The sequence below is a fragment of the Oryctolagus cuniculus genome, chromosome 1 (genome assembly GCF_051225735.1).
Source record: "Oryctolagus cuniculus isolate XC-2025 breed Fujian yellow rabbit chromosome 1, ASM5122573v1, whole genome shotgun sequence".
Classification (NCBI taxonomy): Eukaryota; Metazoa; Chordata; class Mammalia; order Lagomorpha; family Leporidae; genus Oryctolagus; species Oryctolagus cuniculus.
This window is the reverse complement of record NC_142867.1, coordinates 112,311,612-112,333,846: the sequence shown is the minus strand read 5'-3', so window position 1 is coordinate 112,333,846 and position 22,235 is coordinate 112,311,612. Positions and strand designations below refer to the sequence as shown.

Here is a 22,235-nt window from a genome sequence, read left to right as displayed (position 1 = left end):
TAGGAGAAGGGAGGGGGCGCTTCAGGCTTTGGAAAAGCAACCCCACTGGAAACCTCGGTGGCGCCACCTCGCCCGCTGATGCCCACCGCCTTCTTCCGGCTGCCTCTCCAGCGAGGAATGAGCCCTGGCTCCCGGGTTCTAGTCTCAGCCCCGCCAGGGCCCGGTCTTGGGCCTTCGTCTCCTCATCTGTCAGCTGGGGCCAGGGCTGGAGTGAGGGCCTGCGGGAGCCCTTTCAGCTCGGACCGCGCCAGCTCCGGGGTTCTCCCCGCGGCTGCTCCGCGCCCGCCCCATCTTAACTCCACCCCCACCGGCGCCTTCGGCCCCGACGCCGGCCGCTAGGGGTCACTGCCTCCCTTTGTCAGCGAGCGAGGAGCGCCGCCCGCCCTGAGGCCCGCTGCCCCTGTCAGAGGCGGCCGAGGGGGCATCTAGGGCGCGAGGGGGCCTGAGCGGGACCCCGCGGCCCTCGCTCCGCAGCGCCGGTGCCCCGGGCCGGGAGACGCGCGCGCGCGCCCGGGCGCGCCTCGGAGCCGCGAGGGGGTTAACGCTAACCCCTCCCCCTCGGGCTGACATCACGGGCGAGCGGCTGAGAGGCTGGGGCTCGGCGAGTGAGGAGAGAAAGAGAGCGAGAGCGGCGAGCGCGGCTCCACTCGGCGCCCGAGCAGCTCCACAGCGTCGCGGGTCGCCGGCGCCCGGCACAGCGCAGGCAGCGAGGACCCGCACCCCGGCTCGCCCTCCTCGCGCCCGGACCGGCCGCCCGAGCCGCCGCGGCCGCTGGCCGCCGCCTGGGCCCCAGCCCCGCTCGCCGCCCGGGCTCGTCCCGCCACCCTCGGAGGACGGCCGGCCATGGACGCCTGCAGGCGGGAGCCGCGCGGGAGGCTGTGAGCGCGCGGGGGGCCGGGAGCCCGCGCCGCGCAGCCGGGCAGCCGGGCGCGCCGGGGGTGGGTCCCTCTCCCCAGCCCGGCTCTGCGTGGAAGAAGAGGGCGGGGACCGGCGCGGGGCGGAGAGCGGAGGAGGCGAAGGGGGCATGACTCGTGCAACTTGCGGCGGGCATCTGCCGAGCCTCTGAGCCGGCGGCGGCCCGGGGCCCGGATCGCGGCCGCGCCGATCGCACCCAGCGCACCCCGCCCCGGCCGACAGCCGCTGCTGACCTGGATCCTCGCAGCGCCCGCCGGCCGCCAGCGATCCGCCCTCGTCTTCCGGGCTGTTTTCTGGAGCGCGAGGGCCGCTCTCCCCGCCGGACCCCCGGCCCCCGATGGCTCGGATGGGGCTTGCGGGCGCCGCTGGACGCTGGTGGGGACTCGCTCTCGGCTTGACCGCGTTCTTCCTCCCAGGTAAGCGCGGTCGCCGCCGTCGCCCCCCACCCCATCCAGCGCCTCCGCGGCGCCGGGAGCGGATGGCGGGCACGGCCGGGGCGGGGGGCGGTGGGGGGATGTAGGGAGCGAAAGGAGCCGGGAAAGTTGGGTCGCGGCTCGGGTGAGGGGCTGGGAGGCGGCCCGGCAGGGAGAGGGGCCGGGGAGCCCCCGGAGCCTGCCCTGCAGGGGAGCAGTCGGATGCACGTCTCTGTGCAGCGAGAAAGCACTTTCCCCGCGCAGTTCTTCACAAAAATAATCATATGTAATCGCGTTCTATTTATTTAATAACCAGTTCTCAGCCCGGGAGGCAGTTTGGAAACACCGCATGTTACACAAATGCAAAATAAGCGCCGTAGTCGCCGTCCCCGGTCGGAGACCCAGCCCCGGCGGGGAGGCGCTCGGCTCCGAGCCGCGGGGCTGCGCGGTTGGAGGGGCTTGGGGGGCTTCGTTTCTCTCGCGGGCCCCTGGGTCGCTCGGGCCCCTCCCGCCGCGCGTCGCCCCAGCGCGGGCTCCTGCGGCAGAAGCGGCTTCGCGCTCACCTGCGGTTCCCTCTCCCGGCGGCGCAGGCCGGGGCCGCGGGCACCGCGCGGGACTGGGCTTTTCCGCGGAACTCCGCGCACGGTTCCGGGGCTCTTCCCCGGAGGAGGCGCCTCGGCTGCGTGCGGGCCAGGTGGCCGCATGACCCACTTTCCCCAGGGGCCCCGAGGGTGCCCCGCGCGTCCTTCCTCGAGGTGCGGGCCGCCGGCAGCCGAGGAGTTAACCCGGCGCCGGACCCTGGGGTGGCCCCGGTGGCCCTTTCTGACGGGTGGGGTGGGGGCGGAGGCTAGGACCGGCCCAGGCACATTGTGCTGGGGAATGAACTGGAAAATGCGTTTAGGAGGCAAATCCGACCGAGTCCTCTCGCCTGGGTTTAACCCTTTGTGTCCCTGGGGAAGCCGCGAGCTCCCGGCAGTGGCTGGGGGCACTGAAGGGGGTGTGTGTGTGTTCTTCCCTAATCCTCAGGGAAGAAACCAGAGAGGACATCCTGCCCTAGCAAGATGAGTGTCGTGTTTTGGGGGTGGGGGCTTGACTGCAGCACGTGGTACTCGCCTTGGGGTGACAAAATCGGGGTGGGAGTTGAGCCACCAGCGCCCGCCCGGGGTGCCGCAGACTCTTGTGTAGTTAGTGGAGAGGGGCCGGCCTGGCTGCCCTTCTGAGGGCTTGGGGACACTTCTGTGTCCCTTCTGCCCCTCAGCTCCCTGCGGGGACCCCGCAGATCTCTGCGTGTGATGGGCAGCAGGTACTGCCTGCGGGGGAGGGCGAGATTCCGGCCTCACAGGTGTCACTGCCACCTCACAGCTGCAGGGCAGCACTGCCCCCAGAAGGAGACTGGGCGAGAGGGAGGTTTCTGTCTGGCCGTGGACTGCCTGGACAGCCGGCCGGAGAGGCCGATGCTGGGGCTGTAGGGTCTGCCTGACCACCAGGGTGGGGGCTCCTGGGACTCTGTCTCCTGCATCCACAGAGAGAGCTTTTCAGCAGCTCTGATTGGTCTGGCGCGTTAGGGGTTAACCTAATCCCCGGTGGACAAAGGGCGGGAAGGTTTGGGGGAGGGGGACGAGCTCACCCTCCCCCCCTTCCTTTTGGGCTCTTCCTCCAGCTTTGTGTGACTCAGTGGTTAGCTCCCTGGTGGGGGGGGCCGGTGCCGGCTGCTGCAGGGTTCAGCCCTCGCACACCCCTGGGAAGCAGAGACAGGAGGTGACACCCGGCTCAAGGTGGATGCGCACCCCACCATCACCAGAGAGCCACACGAGGGGGTGGCAGTCGGAGAAGAGAACCATAGCCAAGCCAGGCACTTAATAAGCACTCTTCCATTGATCGCAACTGATGGATGGGTCGCATCCACGGCAGGCAAAGTTCCCCGACTCGCCAAGCTCCCCATCCAGTCCCTGTTCTCCTGGTGCCGACTCTTGGGGATGCTGTGACGGGAGATGGGGAGATACAGATGTGCCCAGTGCCACACCTGGGCCAGGTCCCAGAAGTTGTCATCACCTGCCTTCCTCCCAGCTGCCCACTCCTGCTTCTTCCTGGGGACACAGGGGTCTGGCGCCCTTTTTCGGATTCTCCTGGGCTGTGGTCGGGATGCAGGTCGGGGGCCGGGGCCAGTGTGTGTGATGGCCTCTGACTTGGAAGCACTCCCAATCCGCCTGCTGAAGCACACACAGAGAAGTGTGCGGACAACACAGACTTCACCCTGGAGCCGGTTTCCTGGCATGACAAGCTGTGGTTCCTTCCCGTTAACTTCCAGGAGAGGGTCCGTGGGCATGGGGAGTGCACCCTGCACAGGGACACGGGGAGCCTGGGAGGAGACTGAGGAGCAGGGGTCCCACCCACACCGCACCCTCCCTAATTGGCTTCCCCACACCTTTTGTCTGTTAGGAGAACACACACCCCGAGTTGTTGAGTTGTGAGTTGTCGTGCACACCCTCGTGAGACCTGTGGGGCTGCAGCCTGTGCAGACCTTGCGGCCGAGATGGTTCCCTCTGGAACTCACAGCGTCCAGCCGGCTGGGTTCTTTCCCTCGCTCACAGACCGCGGTATGCTCAGGCTTGCCGGGCAGGGCATTCTGGCAAAACCGATTGTGCTGGCCTGGGTGTTGCAGGAGGTGTAAATGGGAATCTGTGCGGTGGAGAGGGCCTCCAGAGCAGATTCAAGGCGTCATCGGCTTGCGGCGGGGAAGGGAGGGGAGGAGAGACTGCCAGCCTGGGCCCAGCTGCCCTGGCAGAGGGGTCAGGGTGGTGTCTCTTGAACCTGGGCTTTGGAGCGCTCCTGACCGGTCCCCCTGGTTGGCTGATGTGGGCTGAGACTAAGAGTGGCTGCATTTCCCTCGCTGACCACTTAGCTTTGCTCCATGAACCCGCCTTGGCCACTCCTGACCCCTGGCCCCGGTTGTGAGCCTCGGCAAGCTCATGGCAGCCAAAGCCCAAGTGCTGATGGCTGAGCAGGTGGGCCCTGCTGGCAGGGCAGGGGGTCGGCCCCAGGTGCTGTGTGTGTGATGCGCCATTGTTTAGCAGCTGACTAATGTTCATTGTTCAGCACAAACAGAAAACACCCAAGGGAGGTGTGCATGTGTCTTCGATTTTTCTGATTGTATCTCTCCTGGTTAACCTGGTAAATGGAATGCCTCCTGCCTGGGGGAGGGGCAGATGGAAGGGTGTCTGCTTCTTTCCCCATTTGGCTGCGTTTTTCTGTTCTTTAAACTTTGACCGTTAGCCAGCGTGCCAGGCCACCGTGGACACTGGCGGTCGGCTCCCCTTTCGTCTAGCGCGGGCGCGTGGGCACATGCGTGTGAGGCTTTGTGTGTTTGTGGTGGCCGTCTGCAAGGCACTGTGCGAGGCGTGTGCAGATCTGCGGAGACTGGATTATTCAGCCGTGTGTGCGTGTGTGCACTGCTATCTTTGGGTCACCGTGGGACTGGAGTCATAAATATATGATACCAAATGTAGGTTACACGCAATGATTTCTTGTGATGTTCTGACAAGGACTTTGTGAGTGCCTCTGAGCCTTGGCGCTGCTCAGGGAGGGTGACTTTGGGAGGGGACCCAGGGTTTGCCCTTGGCCAGCTCCTCCCGAGACAAGCTGCTGGATCCGGCGCCTATGGGGAGTGGGGTGCCACATACACACTTTTTTCTCATCTGCCCTTGACTTTAATCCTGCCTCTGCCTCCTCTCAGGGAGATGCCTGGGACCTTCACAACACCTGGAGAGCCGTCCCTCTGTTGTCAACCTTCTGTTGTCTGCTTGGCAAACCGAACAGCTCTGGATCTGGTGCCGACTCGGGCCTGGCTGCCCCATGGGTTCTCATGACCCATGAATGGCTGCAAAGGGCTGAGAGAGGTTTTCAGCTCCTAATCTGGCATCTTGGCTTCCTGCATAGGTCCCCCCTGACGGGGAGGGGCATCAGAGGATCATGGGGTGGCAAGGCAGCATAGGTGGGTACTGAAGAGGGGCAGGGGGGCTGCTGCTCTGGGCAGCCTTGCAGAGCCATGTGGGGGCCCAGGGGGTAACGTACATGCACCTGGGAGCATCCCAGGTTTGCACAGCAGAAAGTCGGAGCCCCCTTGTAGGGAAAGGAAGTGGGAGTCAGCGCAAGGAGTGGGGAAGAGGGCAGTCCTGGGGGCCCAGCACCCTGTGCCCCAGCCCAGCCGGAAGACGTTTGGCCCATGCTGCCTGCCGGTCCACAGAAACCATGTGTGCAGAGCAGCCAGCAGATGTAGGGCTGGGGCAGGAGGTAACTTAAGATCTGAGCAGGGATCACCTTGCCTAGGGACTGCCCTGAGCTGGAGATAACACCCCCTTAGTCCAGTTAACCCTTTAAGCACTGGGCTTTCTCGTGCTGTTTGGGACTGGGAGATCCGAGGAATGGGAAGAGAGATGACAGAAGCCATCAAACCATAGTGCCTGAACCCTGACCCACTCCTCAAAGAGAGATGAACTCCGGACAACACAGAGACACACGAAGGACACCAAGGAAGACTTGGTGACAGCAGTGGTGGGATGTTTAGGGCAGTGGGTAATCCCAGGTTTATCCTGGGTGGGGGTTGGATTGTGCGTCTTGGGGGCTTACAGGGGCCTATGTTTTGCAGCCTCTCAGGGGAGGAAAGCGGGGCAACAGACAGCTCAGTGTCTCTCCCCACACTGGTGGTTTCCCTGTCCTGGCTGCCCAGCGTAGTGAGACCACAGAATGGGGCCAAGTGCACTGACTGGAATCCCAGCATGACCAGTGGTTAGCTGAGTGACCTTGATTATGCTTTCCCACCTGTGAAATGGGTTTCTGTTCATGCAGATTTCCAAGGAGGTTTGTGAAGAAGAGATTGGGGCTAATGCATGAACAGTATTTAGCCCATTGCAAGGTGCATCGTCATCATGCAGTCAGGGGGTAACTGCTGGTCCCCAAGCCTCTCCTCTGAACGGCCCTGGCCCCTGTGAGTCTGCTCACTGGCTCACTGGGCAGTGCCAGCTGCACACTTCCTCTTTAGCCACTCAGCTGCCTTCCCTCAGCTGGGCTCCTCTTCCCTGTGTCCAGGCTGGGCTGCCTTGGAAGGCTCAGGCCACAGCAGCCGGGAGTGCCCAGGTGGCGTGGCTGGCTGCAGCCACCTGCACAAGCCCAGCTCCTGTGGTGGCCGAGTGCTGTGTGGGCTGCAGGTGCTGTGTGGCCTTTGTTCTGCAGCATGTCGCTGAGGGCTCTCCCAGCTCCCGCCTCGCTCCCTGGCTGCGGCCCAGCTGGGGCACCACAGCCCATCTGGAGCTCTGGCTGTGGCAGCAGCCTGGGGCTGGCTAGGAGGGTGGCAGCCCCTGCCTTCCTTCAGACGTCCGCGTTGGAAGGGAGGGTGGCGCCAGAACCCTCCCGTCCAGGAGTCCACCTGCCTGGTGAGAGGGTTGTGGCCAGGCAGCTACAGGATTCCTGCAGGGGTCACCAGCTTCTCGCTGGGGGAAGCCCTTTGTGCCCCACGATGGGGCCACATTTGTGGTGCTCCAGGCAGTGCAGAATTTTGGCCGACTCTCCCTAAGACCCCATGTAGCTCCCTAAGACCCATGTAGCTCCCTAAGACCCCATGTAGCTCCCTAAGACCCATGTAGCTCCCATTTTCCAGAGGAGGAAAGTGAGACTCAGGGTCAGTAACTCACTGACCATTGCATACTAGCATGGCCAAATTCAGTACCGGGTCTTTTGACATCAACCCCAGTGAGTTCATCAGGAGGCAGAAGTGAGCCGGGTGGGCAGGCAGGGAAGAGGGTGAGTCAGGTTGCGAAAGCCCATGTCCAGGCAGTAGCCAGTCACTTTGCTTGCTACCACCGGGGTGTGTGCCACAGTCAGGCTGCTCCCCATGGAAGAGAGGAATGAGTTAAGGATCAAGGTTGGAGGGTGGCCCAGCCAGAGTGAGCACAGAGCCCAGCTTAACAAAGGGTAAGGGATGTCTAGTGAGCGAACAGCTGGGGACCCGGGAAGCTGTGTCCTGCTGGGCGGGAGGGCATCTCTGCCACCCCTGGCCATCAGGCTGAGACTTGGGCAGGGCCTCTGGGGTGTGAGCTGAGCCCCAGGGCACAGGCAGGCACAGGGCAGGGTGTGGGCCAGGCCCAGAGGCCGAGAACAGGTGCTCAGAAGGCCTTGGGGACCAGACAGAGCAGCTGAGAGCAGAAAGGACACAAGATTGGGCAGAAAGAGCCAACGCCTTCTCCCGGGGCCACTCCCACCCCCACTCTGTCTGCACAGACCCCAATTCCATCCCCCGTTTATGAGGAGTCTCATTACCAAGCCACAGACAATAAAACCCGCCTGGCCACTCTGGCCCGGATCTCATTAGAGGACATTAGTTCCGCTGGCTGGTGGCTCCACTGGGACACAGCTGCAGGCATGGCCCAGGCAGCAAAACAGGCCAATGGTCGTGGGCATGAGTGTCCCGTTGTGGGGTCTGAGCTCCATCCATGGGCTGAAGTGGAGTGTGCCCCTCTTAAGTCCTGAATGCATGCTCCCCAAAGCTGGAAACTCACGGTCCCGCCCGTCCTTGTAGACTCAGCCCTGCCCCCTGCTTGAAGGGGACAAGGATACAGCCCCCTCCAGGGCTGTCCCAAGGAGTCTGGGTTCTCAGGGAAGAGCTGGCCACAGAGCTCAGTGCATCCTTGTTCCATGGAGGAGGGCCCTTGTGAGCCTCCGGGAGCAGGCATGGAGTCTGGAGTCCTCACCGTGGCCTTGGCCTGAGTTGTAGTCCATGGGGACTTGGGGAACCTGTGGTGGAAGCATTGTCCCTCCCCTGTGGATGGACTCACAGCCAAAGTTGAAAGAGCGTGTAGCCTCCAAGAGCAGGGCCTTCCTCATCCTGCCCACCCCCGCAGTTGGCGCCTTGTCCACAGTTGTCATGGAGGGCTTTGGGTTTCACCTTGGGGTTCTTCCCATCGGAGACAGGATTCTTAGCAGATTCTTGTGCCTGTTAAGAGCCAGCCTCCACTGTGCCTGCTCTGCCCACTCTGCCTTGTCTTTCTTCGCCTGCAGTCCTGCCAGCCCGCTGGTCACCAGAACACTGGCCCAGCTCCTTGAAGGTGCCGTGCAGAACAAGACAGGGGCAAAGGCAAGCACACCTGGTCTCAGGGCCTTGGGCTTGTATAGGACCATGAGAGCCATACCTATATAACTTGGGCTTGGTAGAACAATGAGGGCCAGACCCAAACAACTGGTTCTGAGTGCTCTCTGTCTCACTCTGCTCCTGGGTGGGGGGAGGGCGGTCACGCGGGTCAGCCCACGCTTTGGCAGGTGAGCTGGTGTTCCCGCCAAATGAGTCAGCGGGGAGGGGGGGAGCACCAATCTGTCTGGGCAGACGCGGTCAGCCCTGCCCTGGAGGAAAGAGGACCCACGGGGCCGTATCAGCCCATGGCACCTGCCTGTAGCTCACTTACAGCAAGCACAAGCCCCAGGTAGGATTGAGAAGGCGGCCGCTAGGAGCCCGGATCTCTGTGCCTGTGAATGGTGGCCCCTCTTCCCTTATTGCTGGTGTCTTGTGGGCAAATGCCACTAGGAGAGGAGTTGCAGCGAGGATGTCCCAGAGCCCAAGCCAGCCCTGCCGCCATGTCAGGCGGGGCCCACTGTGGGGGAGGCTGGTGGCACCATCCCCGTTGGTGGGGTTCGTGCTGCATCCCTGCCTTACTTCTTGCCGTGACTCCTGACCGCAGTCTGTCCACACTGCTTCGTGCGTGAGCAGACGTAAAGCACACCTGAGAAAGGCACTTGCAGGCCCGGGAGCACTCGATGGAGGCCCATCCAGTGATAGGAGCCTTTCCCCGCTCACAGCCCACGGCCCTCCTCTGCGCGGGCCTCTGCTCGTGCCCACTGCTTTCCCACCACAGTGCCTTTGCATATTCTGTCCCCCCCTTTCTAGGTCAAGAGCACTTCTATCCTGAAGTCTTTCTGCATCCCCCAGGGGAGGGTAACCCCTCTCATCCAAAGCCCAGCACCGCCTCTGTCCACCCCATGACCCCGGTTTCTCTGCATCCTGCTGTGTGGTCATTTGGGCCTGGGATTTGTCTTCTCCGGGACTGAGAACTCCTCTGATGGTGGGGCTTGGTGTCCCAAGGAGGCTAGGAGTGCTGGCTGGGTGGATGGATGGTTTGTATGCCTTTGACGAGGAGGACAATAATGGCAGACTTTTGTTGGGAGCTGCTGGGTGCCAGGTAAACATCTTAGCATGTAATAACTGACTTCACCTTCAGCCCTCAGAGTATCTCATGTGCAAGGTACTTCCGTTCTCCCCGTCTTTATTTACTGGAAAACTGAGGCCTAGCTAGAGAGCGGATAACGAGTAGGAAGGAGGCAGAGGCAGGCTTCAGATGCGGGAGGTAGGCCCAGCATCCATGATTGCACCACTTGGCCCAAGCAGCCTGTCCCCGGGGGCTGGGGAGGGACGGAGGAGCTTACAAAGCCTGCAGGACTGAAAGGCCTGGCTTCTAGAATTGCCTTCCCACTTTGCACAACACCTTATTTCCCTCCCACAGGCAGGGATGGCCTGGGGCTGCACTTGGACATCCCTAGGATACTGGGGGAGTTACTGCACTGTGTCTTCAGAGGCCCGGTGGTATAACTGTTCTGTTCCTTGGACACCTTTGAAGTTTGAGAAGGACAATTGTTATGTTATGTTGTGCCCCAGGAGTGTTCATGTGGCTGTGCTGGAGTAGACTGTCTTAATGCTATCTTTCTTTTTCTTTCTTTTATCTTTTCTTTTATTGAAAGTCAGAGTTGCAGAGAGAGAGAGGAGAAAGATCTTCCATCCACTGGTTCACACTCCAAATGGCCACAGTGGCCAGAGCTGGGTCAGGTTGAAGCCAGGAGCTTCTTCTGGGTCCCCCACATGGGTGCAGGGGTCTGGGTACTTGGGCCACCTTCCACCTTCCACATGTTAGCAGGGAGCTGGATCAGAAGTAGAGCAGCCAGGGCATGAACTAGGACACAGCACCCATAAGGGATGCCGGTGCTGCAGACGGCGGCTTATCTCACTGTGCTGCACCACAGTGCCAGCCCCGAGTCTGTGGGCTTCACTGATGCCATTTGGGGGGCCTCCCCTCCATGTCTCACAGGAAGACTAGAGGCAGGTGTGGTAGCCTCTTGGAGAGAATCCACCTGAGGCTGCCCCCAGATCCTGGATGGGTCTAGGGCTCAGCAAGCTGATCTTCCCGGAGCCAGCGCCTGTGCTCCTGCAAGGTTTTAGTCTCTCGCGCCCTTACCCAGAGATCCCAAAAGATGGCAAGGGAGGGGCCCCTCTGAGAGGAGGGTGTGGGGATTTAGGGTGTTCCCCAGGGATGGCTGCTTTGATCTCCTGGGATGAAAGAGCTGGTGCTTCCTCTGCCCCAGGCAGGATCAGGACAGGGAGCTGGAGGGGTGGGGGCACAGAGGCCCTGAAGTGGGGGCCAGGCATCCTCAGCCTCAAAGCACAGCAGGGGTGGAGAGAAGAGCCCAGGAGCAGGAGAATCAAAACCCTCCCCCAGTGTGTGGCTGAGGGGGAGCGCCGACTCCCCTGATGGTCCACGTGCAGACTGCCCGCTCCTGTCGCCGCGCCCTGACCCTGCAGGTCACCCTGTGGGCTCAGGCCCCACAGACTCGCTTGCTTAATTAGGAAGGTAACTCGGCTGCACAGCAGTCATCTGATCGGTTTCCACGCCAAGGAGAAATTCCTCCTAGACCCTCTGCTGTTCTAGATTATCCATGCTCCGTTAGCTTGAATTACCGCGCGGCCCCTGTGGCCCAGGCACCAGCCAGAGCTGTGAGATCAGCGCCCGGGGCTGGAACCTGCCCTGCACCCAGGAAGTGCTGGGAACTAATAGAAGGCAGGAGGGCTCGGGACCCGCCCGCCTCCCATCCAAACCCAGGGCCTGCCCGGCCCGCACAAAGGAACCAGTGTTGCCCACAGCCCACCTGCTCCCAGCCTGCAGATGCCACTTGCAAGGCCCTCTCGCCTGCCCCCTGCAGCCAGGCCTCTTTGAAGCAGTGGCAGAAGCATTCTGTAGCAGCTCCTAGGTATCAACTGGAGCGGAGGCAGGGACTGGCATCTCCCCGAGTGTAAATAAGACTGGAGCGGAGCAGCCACACTGCACGGGATTATTTTATTACGCGGCCCCCTCCCCCTCCCCCCGACTGTCCCGATCTCATTGGCCTAGATTGCTGCATCTCTCAGAATGATGGATGGGCCTCCTCTCCCTTCCCAGGCAGGGTGGCCGGCCCTGCTGCCGAGCACTCTTCTGCCCGGCCCCTTCCCAGATTTATTCCCTGTGTTTACGGTGCCCAGAGAGCAATCAGTGTCCTGGGCTGCCGGAGCGCTCTAATTATCTCTGCTGGCTTGATGGATGGGCCTCGGGGGGCCTTGGGTGGCAGCCCCCTGCCCCTGGCTCCCCTGCACCCCCGCGCCTGCCTCTGCCCTGGCCACAGCACCCTCCCAGGGGTTGGGTAATGGGCCTGGGGTCAGTAGTGGAGGGGACTGATAGGAAGGGAGGAGGGGAGGCGGCGGCAGTCCTAGGCGCCCACCTCTCAGGGGTGAGGGGTCTGTGTGGCCTCCCCGCCCCCCAGCTCTGCTCAGAAATGCCCTCTGAGCGAACGTCCCCCAGCTCCCCTGGCCCACCTCCCACCACTCCGTGCCCCATCTTCTCTGTGCCGTGTGCACAGTGGCGCTGTAATGATTATCTGCACTGGTTTATGTGTTTTCTTTACAAGTGTTTTCATGTCCTCTGTGTGCATGAGAGAGGTTTATGGCTTGTGTGCGTATGTGTGTGTGCATGAGGTCACGTGCATGTGTGTGTGTGTGTGTGCGTGTGCGGGCGCCTGCACCCGATTGGGCTCTGATCGCCATCTTCACGGAGGTAGGGTGCTCTCACCCAGCTCTCTGGGTGGGGGGCAGAGCAGGGGGGCCGAGGGGAGGCTGAAGGGCGGGGCTGGGAAGCATGTGTGGGGCAGAGCAATCAAAGATGCTGACTGTCCCAGGCAGGGTCTACACTGCCCACCTCCCCGCCGCTGAGATCATTGTTTTGTCTGTGGGGTCACAAACAACTGGTTTGGCTATTTCTCTGCACCGCCCGCCATTTCTTCAGCGGCTCAGCCTTTTCTGATTTACCCATGTCAGGATGCCAGTCTGTGTCTTATCTTCTCTGGCTTGAGTCCCTTAGCTGTAACATAGGGGTGAGATACGAACAAGAGGCAAGGATCACATATGACAGGACCAGCAAGACCCCGCTCCCCCGGGATTTCACTAGTTCAGCAGGAACCCCAAGCCTAGAGAAGGAGGGTCTGCTCCCCAGAGCTGGGGCCTCTCCCCAGCAGTGTGACCCAGAATGCAGGGTGAGGGGTGGGGGTATGGTGGTCCCTTCTCCAGGGTGGTCAGCATGGGCAGAGTCAGCAGGCACTCAGGCCCCTTGGGCTCTTGGAGATTGCCCTAACCCCAGATGGTCACCTAGGAAGGTGCCTGGGGCTCCTGGGAGCCATCCAGCACTCCCTTCTTAATGGGGCATTGGAAGCATGAGTTAAACACGAGGTGCAGGGGTCCCACTGGCCCAGGTGCCCTGTGCCAGCCCCGGTGGGGATCCCACAACCCCGGGTGTATGGGGGAGATGGACAGGCTCACTCCTGCTTCACTCAGCTTTCTGTGCCCTGAGTGCCAGGCTCAGAGCTGGGGACACAGCAGCAAACTAATGTCTAGTCCAGCACTGAACACATCCATCCTCTGACCTGTGCCCTCACACAGCCGCAACATGGTCCAGAGGAGGGGTGGGGCCTCGTCGGTCCTGCTGGCAGGAAGCCCCCTCTCTCCTGAGCCCCCTGTCAGTTGTGGCCTGGCTGGACACAGCGTCCTGCTTCACCTAGCTGTGTTTGATGTTGAGCCTGCTGCGCCCCTCCCAGGCCAGGGTCTAGAAAGAGCCTCTTGGCCAGGCCTGCAGGTGCCTTCTTGCTCTGCAGGGATGGGGCGGGGCGGGGGGGGAGGCAGGATAAGTCAGAGAAGTCAAATAACAAAGCATTCCCTTCACAGCTCAAAACCCCTTGACCACATCCCTGCCAGCTTCAGCCTGAATACCTCCAGTGACGGGGAACTCACTACCTTCCATGGAGCCCATACAGCTCTACCTGCTCCTGACTCCCCTTGCACTGAGCTGAGATCTATACCCAGAAGCTGCCACTCATGGGTCTTGGGATTGTATGGGGCACACCAGAGCTTGCACACACAGCCACAGCTCCCGTCTCTGTCCTGGGAGCTTGTTTGGTTGGGGCTGACACACTCAGGCTCAGCGTAGGTGCTCCTGTGGGAACCGGGTGGCCTGGGTCGCCAGTAACAGGTGCATTACCCCAAACCGAACCCCGTGTGCAGCTCAGGCCTTTGTGCTAAGGATTCCCCAGCAGATGATCTGGGAGCAGACAGAGTGGGCTGGCTTCCCCGCCTCCTTCTCACCCCTTCCCAGCCCTCACCCCTTCCCACCACCTCTGTTTTCCTTTGGATTAACGATAAATTGCAGTGAAATAGCCGCTTATCTCCAGTGGGAATTAAGGAATTAAGTTGGTGATGAGTAGAAGGGAGCACATTGCAGAGATTGCCCCCACCCCCACCCCCACCAGGGAGGGCGGGCTGCACCTCCCTGCCTGCCTTGGGATGGGTGTGTTACAGGGAGGGTGTCTGTCCATCCATCAGTGTTTCATGACATGGTCCCATGGCTCTGTGGCATGTCACGGTGCAGGGAGGGCGAGCCACGGCATGTGGCAAGGCCAGGGCAGGTCATTGCTCAGCCTTCGGGTACAGGGCAGTCTGCGGTCAAAAGCATAGGGGCTACCGCCCCACGGGCAGCTCAAGAGGACTGTCTGGGCACTAAAACCACCCTCCACAGGCCCTGGCGGCCCTTCTGCAGGGCCCCTCACCGCAGGCTGTAGCCGCCTCTTTGGTGAGACTGACTTAGCCAGGGCCTGGCTTCCCATGGCCAGTGGGCTGGGGAGTCTGAGCTTCCCTTTGTCCTGAGAGTAGGTCAGAAGCCCCCTTCCTGACTGCCAACAGGGGCTCATCAGGGTCTGCCCCCCTCCTCAAGCCTGAGCCCACCCAGCCCCAGCTTGGCCCAAAGCCCCTCCCCCAGGCCCCTGGGCTGACTGCTCTGAGCCACTCATCAGCTCAGACACCTGGCTAGAGGGACCCACGGCCCGGGACTGTGGTGCTGCCTCCCAACAGTGCCTCCCGCCTCCCTTGGGAGAGACCAGGAGCAAGAGCTCAGCCACCCTCCATGGAGAGCTGGCGTGGGAAGTTGGAAATGAAGAGGGGATGGGTCCCCAGGCCCCCAGGCCACCCAGGCCAAGCTCGGGCCCTTTCCCATATCCATTTCAGGCACTATCTCTTTCTCCTGTCGTTGCTGTTACCCCTTGAGTCCTTGGAGGGGGGGGTGTCACTGAATGGCAGCAGCCGTCTGGGAGAGACAAAGGGGAGCAGGAGGAGATGGTCTGCGGAGACGGGCAGGCAGGGCAGAGGGGGGGCTCAGCTTCTGTTGGTGGAAGCCAGAAATTGGGCCCTCAAGTCCAGGAGTCTGGCTGGTTAATAATTAGCAACTGGTTAATCAATCATGCTGGTTTTCCCCCAATCTCAGTTCCCCTTCCTCCACCCACCAACCCTGGAGGTCTTTTTAGACACTGCCCAGGCCTTGAAAATAAGCCCCTGCCCCTCCCTGCCCTGCCCTGCGCTGCACCCCACCCCCAAGCTCCCCGCCCCCTCCCAGCTGCTTTCTGGTCCCCTGGCCAGCATGGTGTTTAATCTCCTGGAGAGATTAGCGGCTGGCCTGCTCCTCCCTCCCCCACAGGCTGTGCGGGTACCCTGCTGGAAGGGCAGCTCCCTGGCCGCTCCAGTGTCTCCAGTTCCCCTCCTTGGCTGGGCCCCCCACCTGCATTGAGTTGGGGCCGGATGGTGTCCTGGGGGCAACCTGGGGGTGACGCCTCCCTAGTCCTGAGGGTAAGGTCAGTTAGCAAGAGATGTTATTTGGGCACCTACGATGTGCCAGGGACTGTGTGTCGAAAAAAAAAAAAATAATAATAATACTTAAGGCTGCAGGAATTTAAGTTAAAGGTACCTGCAGCACTGGCCGGGGGAGAACAGGGGGACCCTGTCCTGGAAGAAGGCACTTTTCGTCTCTACCTGCTGGGGTACTTGGGCTTGGAGGTCGGCCAGCTTTCTAAACCTCTTGCTTGGGATCCCCCGGTGCCGGCACATCCTGGCCGATAGCTCAGCAGTTTTTTTTAGAGCTGTTTTTGTGGTCAGGGCAGAGGGATGGGGGTAAAAAGTGGGTAGGGCCAGGGAACTGGTGTGGGGGCAGGGGCTCTCCCATCTGCTCTAATCCTTCGCATGTGCTGAGACTAAGCAGTGATGAGCGTCCTTCCTGTGGGGCCCCGGCCCCCTGGGGAGATGCACAGGTGTCCAGAGAATTACTTAAACCATAGAAGTCCATGTTGTGACACAGTGGGTTAAGCCCCTGTCTGCAACGCCAGCATCCTATGTGGGCACTGGTTCGAGTCCTGGCTACTCCACTTCTCATCCAGCTCCCTGCTAATGTACCTAAGAAAACAGCAGAAGATGGCCCAAGTATTTGGGCCCCTGCCACCCATGTGGGGAGATCCCAGTGAAACTCCTGGCTCCTGGCTTCAGCCTGGCCCAGCCGCAGCCATTGTGGCCATTTGGGGAGTGAACTAAAGAAGATTTCTCTGTGTGTCTCTCTCTTTATAACTCTGCCTTTCAAACAAATAAATAAGTCTTAAAAAAAAAAAAAGAATTACTTGAAAGTTAAAGTATGGATGGAGCAGTGATGGAGACCCTGAGACAGTGACCTCGATGCTGAGACCTGGAGGTGAAGATGAGTGGGCTGGACAGTGGCTGGGACAGCCATAGGGAGGGAGACCCGGCCATGGGCACGTGTGGAGTAAGATCAGTGGCCCCCAGCACCTGTGGATGGGGGCTGGCATGTGTGGCCCTGGGAGGGCCTGGGAAGGCCACGGGAGGATTTGGGACTTGAGGGAGCAACTCCCCAACCTGCTCTGTCTGACTTCAGCCTGAGCTGTGTGCAGCCCAGGCCCACCACACCCACAGCCCCCCTCAGCCTCCTCTTCCCAAGACGTGGCCCTGCCTTCCATGCCCGTGACCAGGTCTCCAGTTCTGCCGTCTGGCGTGGCTGTGGCTCCTCCTCCTCCTTGCACCTGATTTGTCCTCAGTTCTCTCCATCATCCCATTTCCGCGGACACCCCTCCCACCTCCGTCCCACCACTGTCACCCTCTGGGATCCAGTACTGTTAGCTTTTCCAGGTGTACCGGATTACTGGGTAGCCCACAGCCCTCTGGCAGAGCAGAGAGAAGTTGGAGTGTGCCACACTCCTGCTGCAAAGCCCTCGTGGGCTCCCCAGTGCTGCTGACTTAGGTGCAAGCTCCGTGATCTGGGCCAGGGCTTTTCAACCTCAGCACTACTGAGTCGGGGCCAGATAATTCTTTGATTTGTGGCTGTCCTGTGCATCGTAAGACGTTGAGCAGCATTCTTGGTCTCTATGCAGTAGATTCCGGTAGCATCAACCCCTTGGTACACTGTGATAATTAAACTGTGAATTCAGATATTGCTGAATGCCCTCTGGGAGCCAAGGGTACCCCCCCCCACCCCGGAACTTGGAACCACTGGTCTAAACCACAGATGCTTTTCCAAAGATACCTCTCACGAATCTGTGTGGATGTATTCTAGGTTCCAGCCAAATGCTTGCAGCTCCTCTTGCATCCTCCTGCCCCTGGGCCTTGGCTCCTGCTGCAGGCTGAGCCGGAGCACCAACACATCCTGTTCCCAGACAGCCCCCTCCCCTGGGCCCTGCCCCCTACCCCATGCCCCCACCTCCTGGCACCCTGCTGCTGGCTGCCTTCTCACCCTAGAGCCTGGGTTCTTTGAAGGAGAAGACACAGCCCTGCAGTCTCCTCCACAGGCCCTAGCCCCGTGTCTTGTTGGGGCTGGCTCCTCTAGCACTGGGGTGGGGCTTCCTGCCCTGAGTTCTTGGCACCCCGTGGGGCTTCTCTTTTTCCCGACACCTCCCCCTAGCCACCGTAGTTTGTTGCAGCACACAAATCCATCTTTTCTTCGTTTGTTTGACATTTACGAAGGAACAGGAGGCCCTGGGTTGTGTGTGTGAAATTGTGCGTGGATGTGTGGTTCTGCAGGTGGGAGTGGTGTGAACCGGCACGTTTCCCCGTGTAGGTGTTCATGTTTGAGGCAGAAATCACACTGTCCATGCCACAGTTTGTTTTGAGGTCTTCTTTTCCACTAACCACTCTGCACCCCAACCTCCAATGACACCCAGCTTATCCCCTCCGTGGGCAGGGACCTGTCTCCTGCCATATCTTTGCCGTCGCCTCTGCTTGGAGGGCCTCCTTCTCTGCCCGAGAGACTCCTCCCCGTTCTTCAGAGTCCCATGCAGTCTTGCCTCCTCTGACCCCGTAGACCCTGAGCCTTCCCCCTGTAACCCCCACCCCCGAAATGCATCATTTCCTCCTTGAGAACAATCGTCCCGCACCCGTTAGTTTATCCTGTGTCCCGGAAGCCAGAGACCCCACGCTTCATGCGCCTGCCTACGTGCAGCGTGTGTGTGAGTGTGTCTTAATGTCTCTACCTCCAGGCGCTTGGTAGATTCTTAATACGTGTTTATTAAAAAAGTGGGAATAAATTGCTCATTTTGTTTTCCAAAGCACTTTGTGTTGTGTTAAAAGTGTGTCTGTGTAATGACTACCTAACCCATCTGCACTGCACCCGCCGGCTCCCATGCTTCTGTGCTGGGCGTGCGTGTGTGCACGCGAGGTTTTCTATCTGGGTTCCTGCATATTTACATTGAAGGCGTGAACCTGATGCTGCCCCTCCCCAAACTGACATTCCCTCAGCCTCCACGCCCGCACCCGAGGCCCCAGAGTTTCCTGCTGACCCCAGCCCTCGGGGTCGTCTGCCCGTCCTGGCGCGGCTCAAGGTGTGCTGGTGGGGTCAGGGGCACAGCCCTCTATGCTCCGGTCAGATCACACCCCCTTCCCTAGCCACGCCGCCCTGTTTAATTGGAATTTGGCTAGTGGAGACCATCTGTTCTATTCCGGCCTGTTTCCATGACAACCAAGTGGCTTGAGACTGAGGTTTGTGGTGAGAGAAGTGGCCTGGGGGATGCTGGGAAAAAACAGCCAGGTCCTTCCCCCTCCTCTCTGCCCTGCCCTCCACAGGCTGGAGAGGAGGAAAGCTGGGCCTGCCCAGAGTCAGGAGTCCTTGGCATCCATCTCCCAGCCAGGCCCCCCGACTGCACCTGTGGACTTCCACACCCGCTTCCATTCATAAAGACCTGGGAGCTGGCCCTGCCCTTCTCGCCTCTCCTGGGACTGGGCGAGCCCAGGTGCCCTGCGGTGGAATGAAAGCCTGTAGTTTGGCCTATAGTTCAGAACCTACACTTCCCTCCCTCTCCAAGGACCTCAAAACCCCATCCTTCCTCTGGGACCTCAAGCCAGCTGCCCCCTCTGTCCCTACTTCCCATGCCTCGGAAGTAAGTTCTCTTGTGACCATGCGTGATTCCCCTCCCTGCCACATGCCATGCCCTAGGTGTCCCAGGTGCCCCTCAGCCCACAAGGAGGAGGCCTGGACCGCAGGGATTCTGTCCCCCTCCCCTGGGAGGTGAATGCCCCAGGGGCTGCTCCCTCAGGGCGTCCCCCGCCCCGGTCAGCAGAGCGGGTGCAGCTGAGCAGGTGTGCCAGCCCTGTGGCCCCTCGGTCCCATGGCCCCTGAGCCACAGAGGCTCAGACAGGCCCCAGCACACCAGAGTGCGCGGGAGGCTTTCTCTCTCTCATTTCTGGACAGACAGTTCTGTTTTCATGGTGTTATTTTCTGCCCTAATTTTCCCGTCTATGGCAAAGCCCCATCGTGCCTGCTGTATTACCAGGGGACCCGCCTGTCTTCAAAAATAAGTGGTGTGTCTGTCAGGTGACCTGTCTGTCACTCCAGTCCCAGGCATCGCGTGCTGAGTTAGCTGAGAGGGAGGGGAGGAGGCACCTGTGAGAGGAGGGGTCTCAGGATCTCTCCAGTCTCCTGCCACGACTCCCCCGCCCCCCACTGCCCCCAGTCCTGGGGTCAGGAGAGGAAGTTGAGAGTCAGGCCTTGGAAAGTCTCCGGCTACCACGGCAGCATTGCAGAGCGCAGGACCCCCTCACTTGGGGGTGATGTGGCCTCACAGAGGGCTCCTAGTGGTGCAGCTCCCACCCTCCCTCCTCCTTCCTGTACCTATTTCTTCTTTTTTATTGAGGTATAATTCACCTGCCATAAAATTCACTCTCTGGAATGCGCAGCGCAGGCCCCTTAGGGTGTTCATGAGGTCGCACAGCTGTCACCGCCACCTGACCCGTGGGAAGAAACCCTGTCCCGATTAGCAGCCACTCCCGTTTCCTCTCCCCACCTTTACACAGCCATTAATCTGATTCCTGTGAATCTATGGATGTGGCCATCCTGGACATTTCCTACAAAGGGACTCCTGTTGTCCATGCCCCGTGCGGCCGGCCTCTCGCACCCAGCATTCCCTGTGCGTCTTTCTCAGGCTCAGCCCTGCTCCAGGTTGCCTGCAAGGTGAGGTCTGTACCCTCTCTAACACAAAGCCTCCGCCCTCCCTCGAGGCTTGCTCGCCGTGCCCCCAACTCTCCCCTGCTTTGGCCACATCCAGCTCTCAAAACCGCTTTCGTCTTCCAGTTCTCTCTTGTCTTTCCAAGGGACTCCCGCTTAGCCTGCAAGGCCCAGCTAAAAACCCCATCTCTTGTGCGATGCCTGCATCACCCACCGACAGGATCTCTCCTCCTCCTGACCGCCTGTGGCTTTGGGTTCATGCTTTAAAAACAAACAAATAAAAAACACCACTTAACACTCAGTCACTATTTGCTTTCACGTCTGGGGCCCCTGCTAGACTGAGCTGCTAAAGGGAAAGAAAATGTCTTGGTCTTTTTTATTCCTCAGCCTTCCCGCCGGTTGCCACCTGCCACCATCACCTCCTCCCATCACCTCCCCCCAGAAGAAGCTAGCACAGTGCGTGGCACGCAGCGTGTGCCCCGTAACACTTCATGAAAGGGACCAAGGGGGACCGAAGGACCAGAGCCAGTGGGTTGAATCTGGGAGAGGCAGCCCTGGAGAGAGATCGGGAGGGAAGAGAGGGGTCAGCCACCTGGCACGGCAGAGCCAGGGGAAGGAAGGCCCAGGCCTGGGAGCTGCCTGTGCAGAGGGGCAGAGGGCCGGAATGTGGTGCTGGCTGTGTCCTCGATGACATGGCCTTTGCTGACCGGTGAGGTGGTCACTGGCAAGAGAGATGGGGTGGAAGCTTGGGCAGGGGTAGGAGCAGAATGAGGAGCCAACAAGGAGAGAAGTGGTGGGGACAGGGGAAGGTGCTCCTAGTGGACTCAGAGCTTGTGCAAAGGCCCAGAGGCAGGTGAGGGCCACAGTCTAGAGTATCCTGGAGTGCAGTACAGCGGGAAGAGGGAGAGGGCAGGGGTCAAGCTGGGGTGGTGGAGTGAGAGGAGCCCCGACGCTCGGGAGCTTTGTGCCCAGGGGTCCACGGAGGGGGAAGGGGGGCTCTACACCGCATCTGGTTAGGCATCCCCATTCCCCAAGGACAGCTAAAGGACGCAGGCACTTTTCCTGACCAGCCAGCCAGCAGGGGTGGCAGGGCTGCTTCTGCTCTTGCCAGATGCAAACTGCTGGCCGCTGAGCGATGGCTTCTAATCCCTCCCCCTCCTCACCCAGCCCCAGGGGGAAGCAGTGAGGGGCAGGGGCGATGGATTAGGGGTCAGCCCACACCAGCCCTCTCACCCCCGTCTGCTGTCTCTGCAATGATTGGCTGAGATAAAGGGGGGCTAGCGAGGCCGACGTGGGGTTTTCTTCAGGACTGGATGGGACGGCGTGCACAGTGCTCCGGAAGGGCTGGGCCAGTGTTTAGACTTGTGCAGGGGCCGGGGTCCCTGGTGGGAAGGAGTGGCCACGACCCCCATTCTCTATCATGCCATTGTCTTCTCTGCCATTTCCTGGTGGGGGCAACACCATGCTATTGATTTGAATTAGACTTGAAAGCAGTCACTACTGTGTTTTTTTGGGGGGGGGGGATAACTTTAACCTCCGCCTTTGCTCTGAGGGTGTGGGGGGTGTACAAAGAGAAGCTGGAGATGCCGGGGAGGGGCCCTCCATCTTCCTGCTGTGGGGGTGGGGGTGGGGGTGAGGGTGGGGAGGTGGGGAAGGCCCACAGGCCAGGCCATAACCCTCTCCACCGGGAGTGACAGGAGCCGCCGGCCCTGTCCACAGTGGGATCCGGTTCCCAAGGAGGGTGCCAAACAGACCTCCAGCCCTACAGAAACCAAGCCGTCTAATTGCCTTTTAATCTGGAGATGGCACTGTGCCGGGTGGGTGCTGAGCAGTCAGGGCCGATAGCATCTCTCCCTTTGAGGGAAAAGTTACTTGATCTCTGGGCGTCGGGGGAAAGCCTGTGCCCAGGGAAGAGGCGGGAACGGACTCGGGAAAGGTGGAAGCAAAGAGAGGAGCGAGGGCCTGGCTCCTGGCCCACGTGAAGGCTGTGAGGAGGCCTTTATTTCTCCCAGTAACAACCATAAATAAAGGGCAACAAGCGTCGCTCTTGTCTTGGCTCGAGGCCCTTGTTCTGTGCAGGGCTCCTGCCTCTCTCTCTCTCTCTGGGAAGGTGAGAGAGCACGTGTGCAGGGCCGGGCAGCAGGCTGCCAGCTGTCTCACCTGTGGGGAGGTGGGCTCTGCACACCTGCGTGCAGCCCCCCCCCCCCCGGCCCTCCCTCCCCAGCCCTGCACATGCCCCAGGTGATGGCGAGAGCCTCCT

The 22,235-nt window shown here is 60.7% G+C and overlaps 1 protein-coding gene across 1 annotated transcript in view; it reads left to right on the top strand.

The window, feature by feature from the left end:
- The first annotated feature begins 369 nt into the window (after positions 1-369).
- NECTIN1 (nectin cell adhesion molecule 1) overlaps positions 370-22,235 on the top strand; it is a 61,401-nt gene continuing 39,535 nt past the window's right edge. The window contains exon 1 of the mRNA XM_051848688.3: positions 370-1,331. Coding sequence (XP_051704648.1) covers positions 1,253-1,331 — 79 coding nt within the window. The 5' untranslated portion in view covers positions 370-1,252. The remainder of the gene's footprint in view (positions 1,332-22,235) is intronic.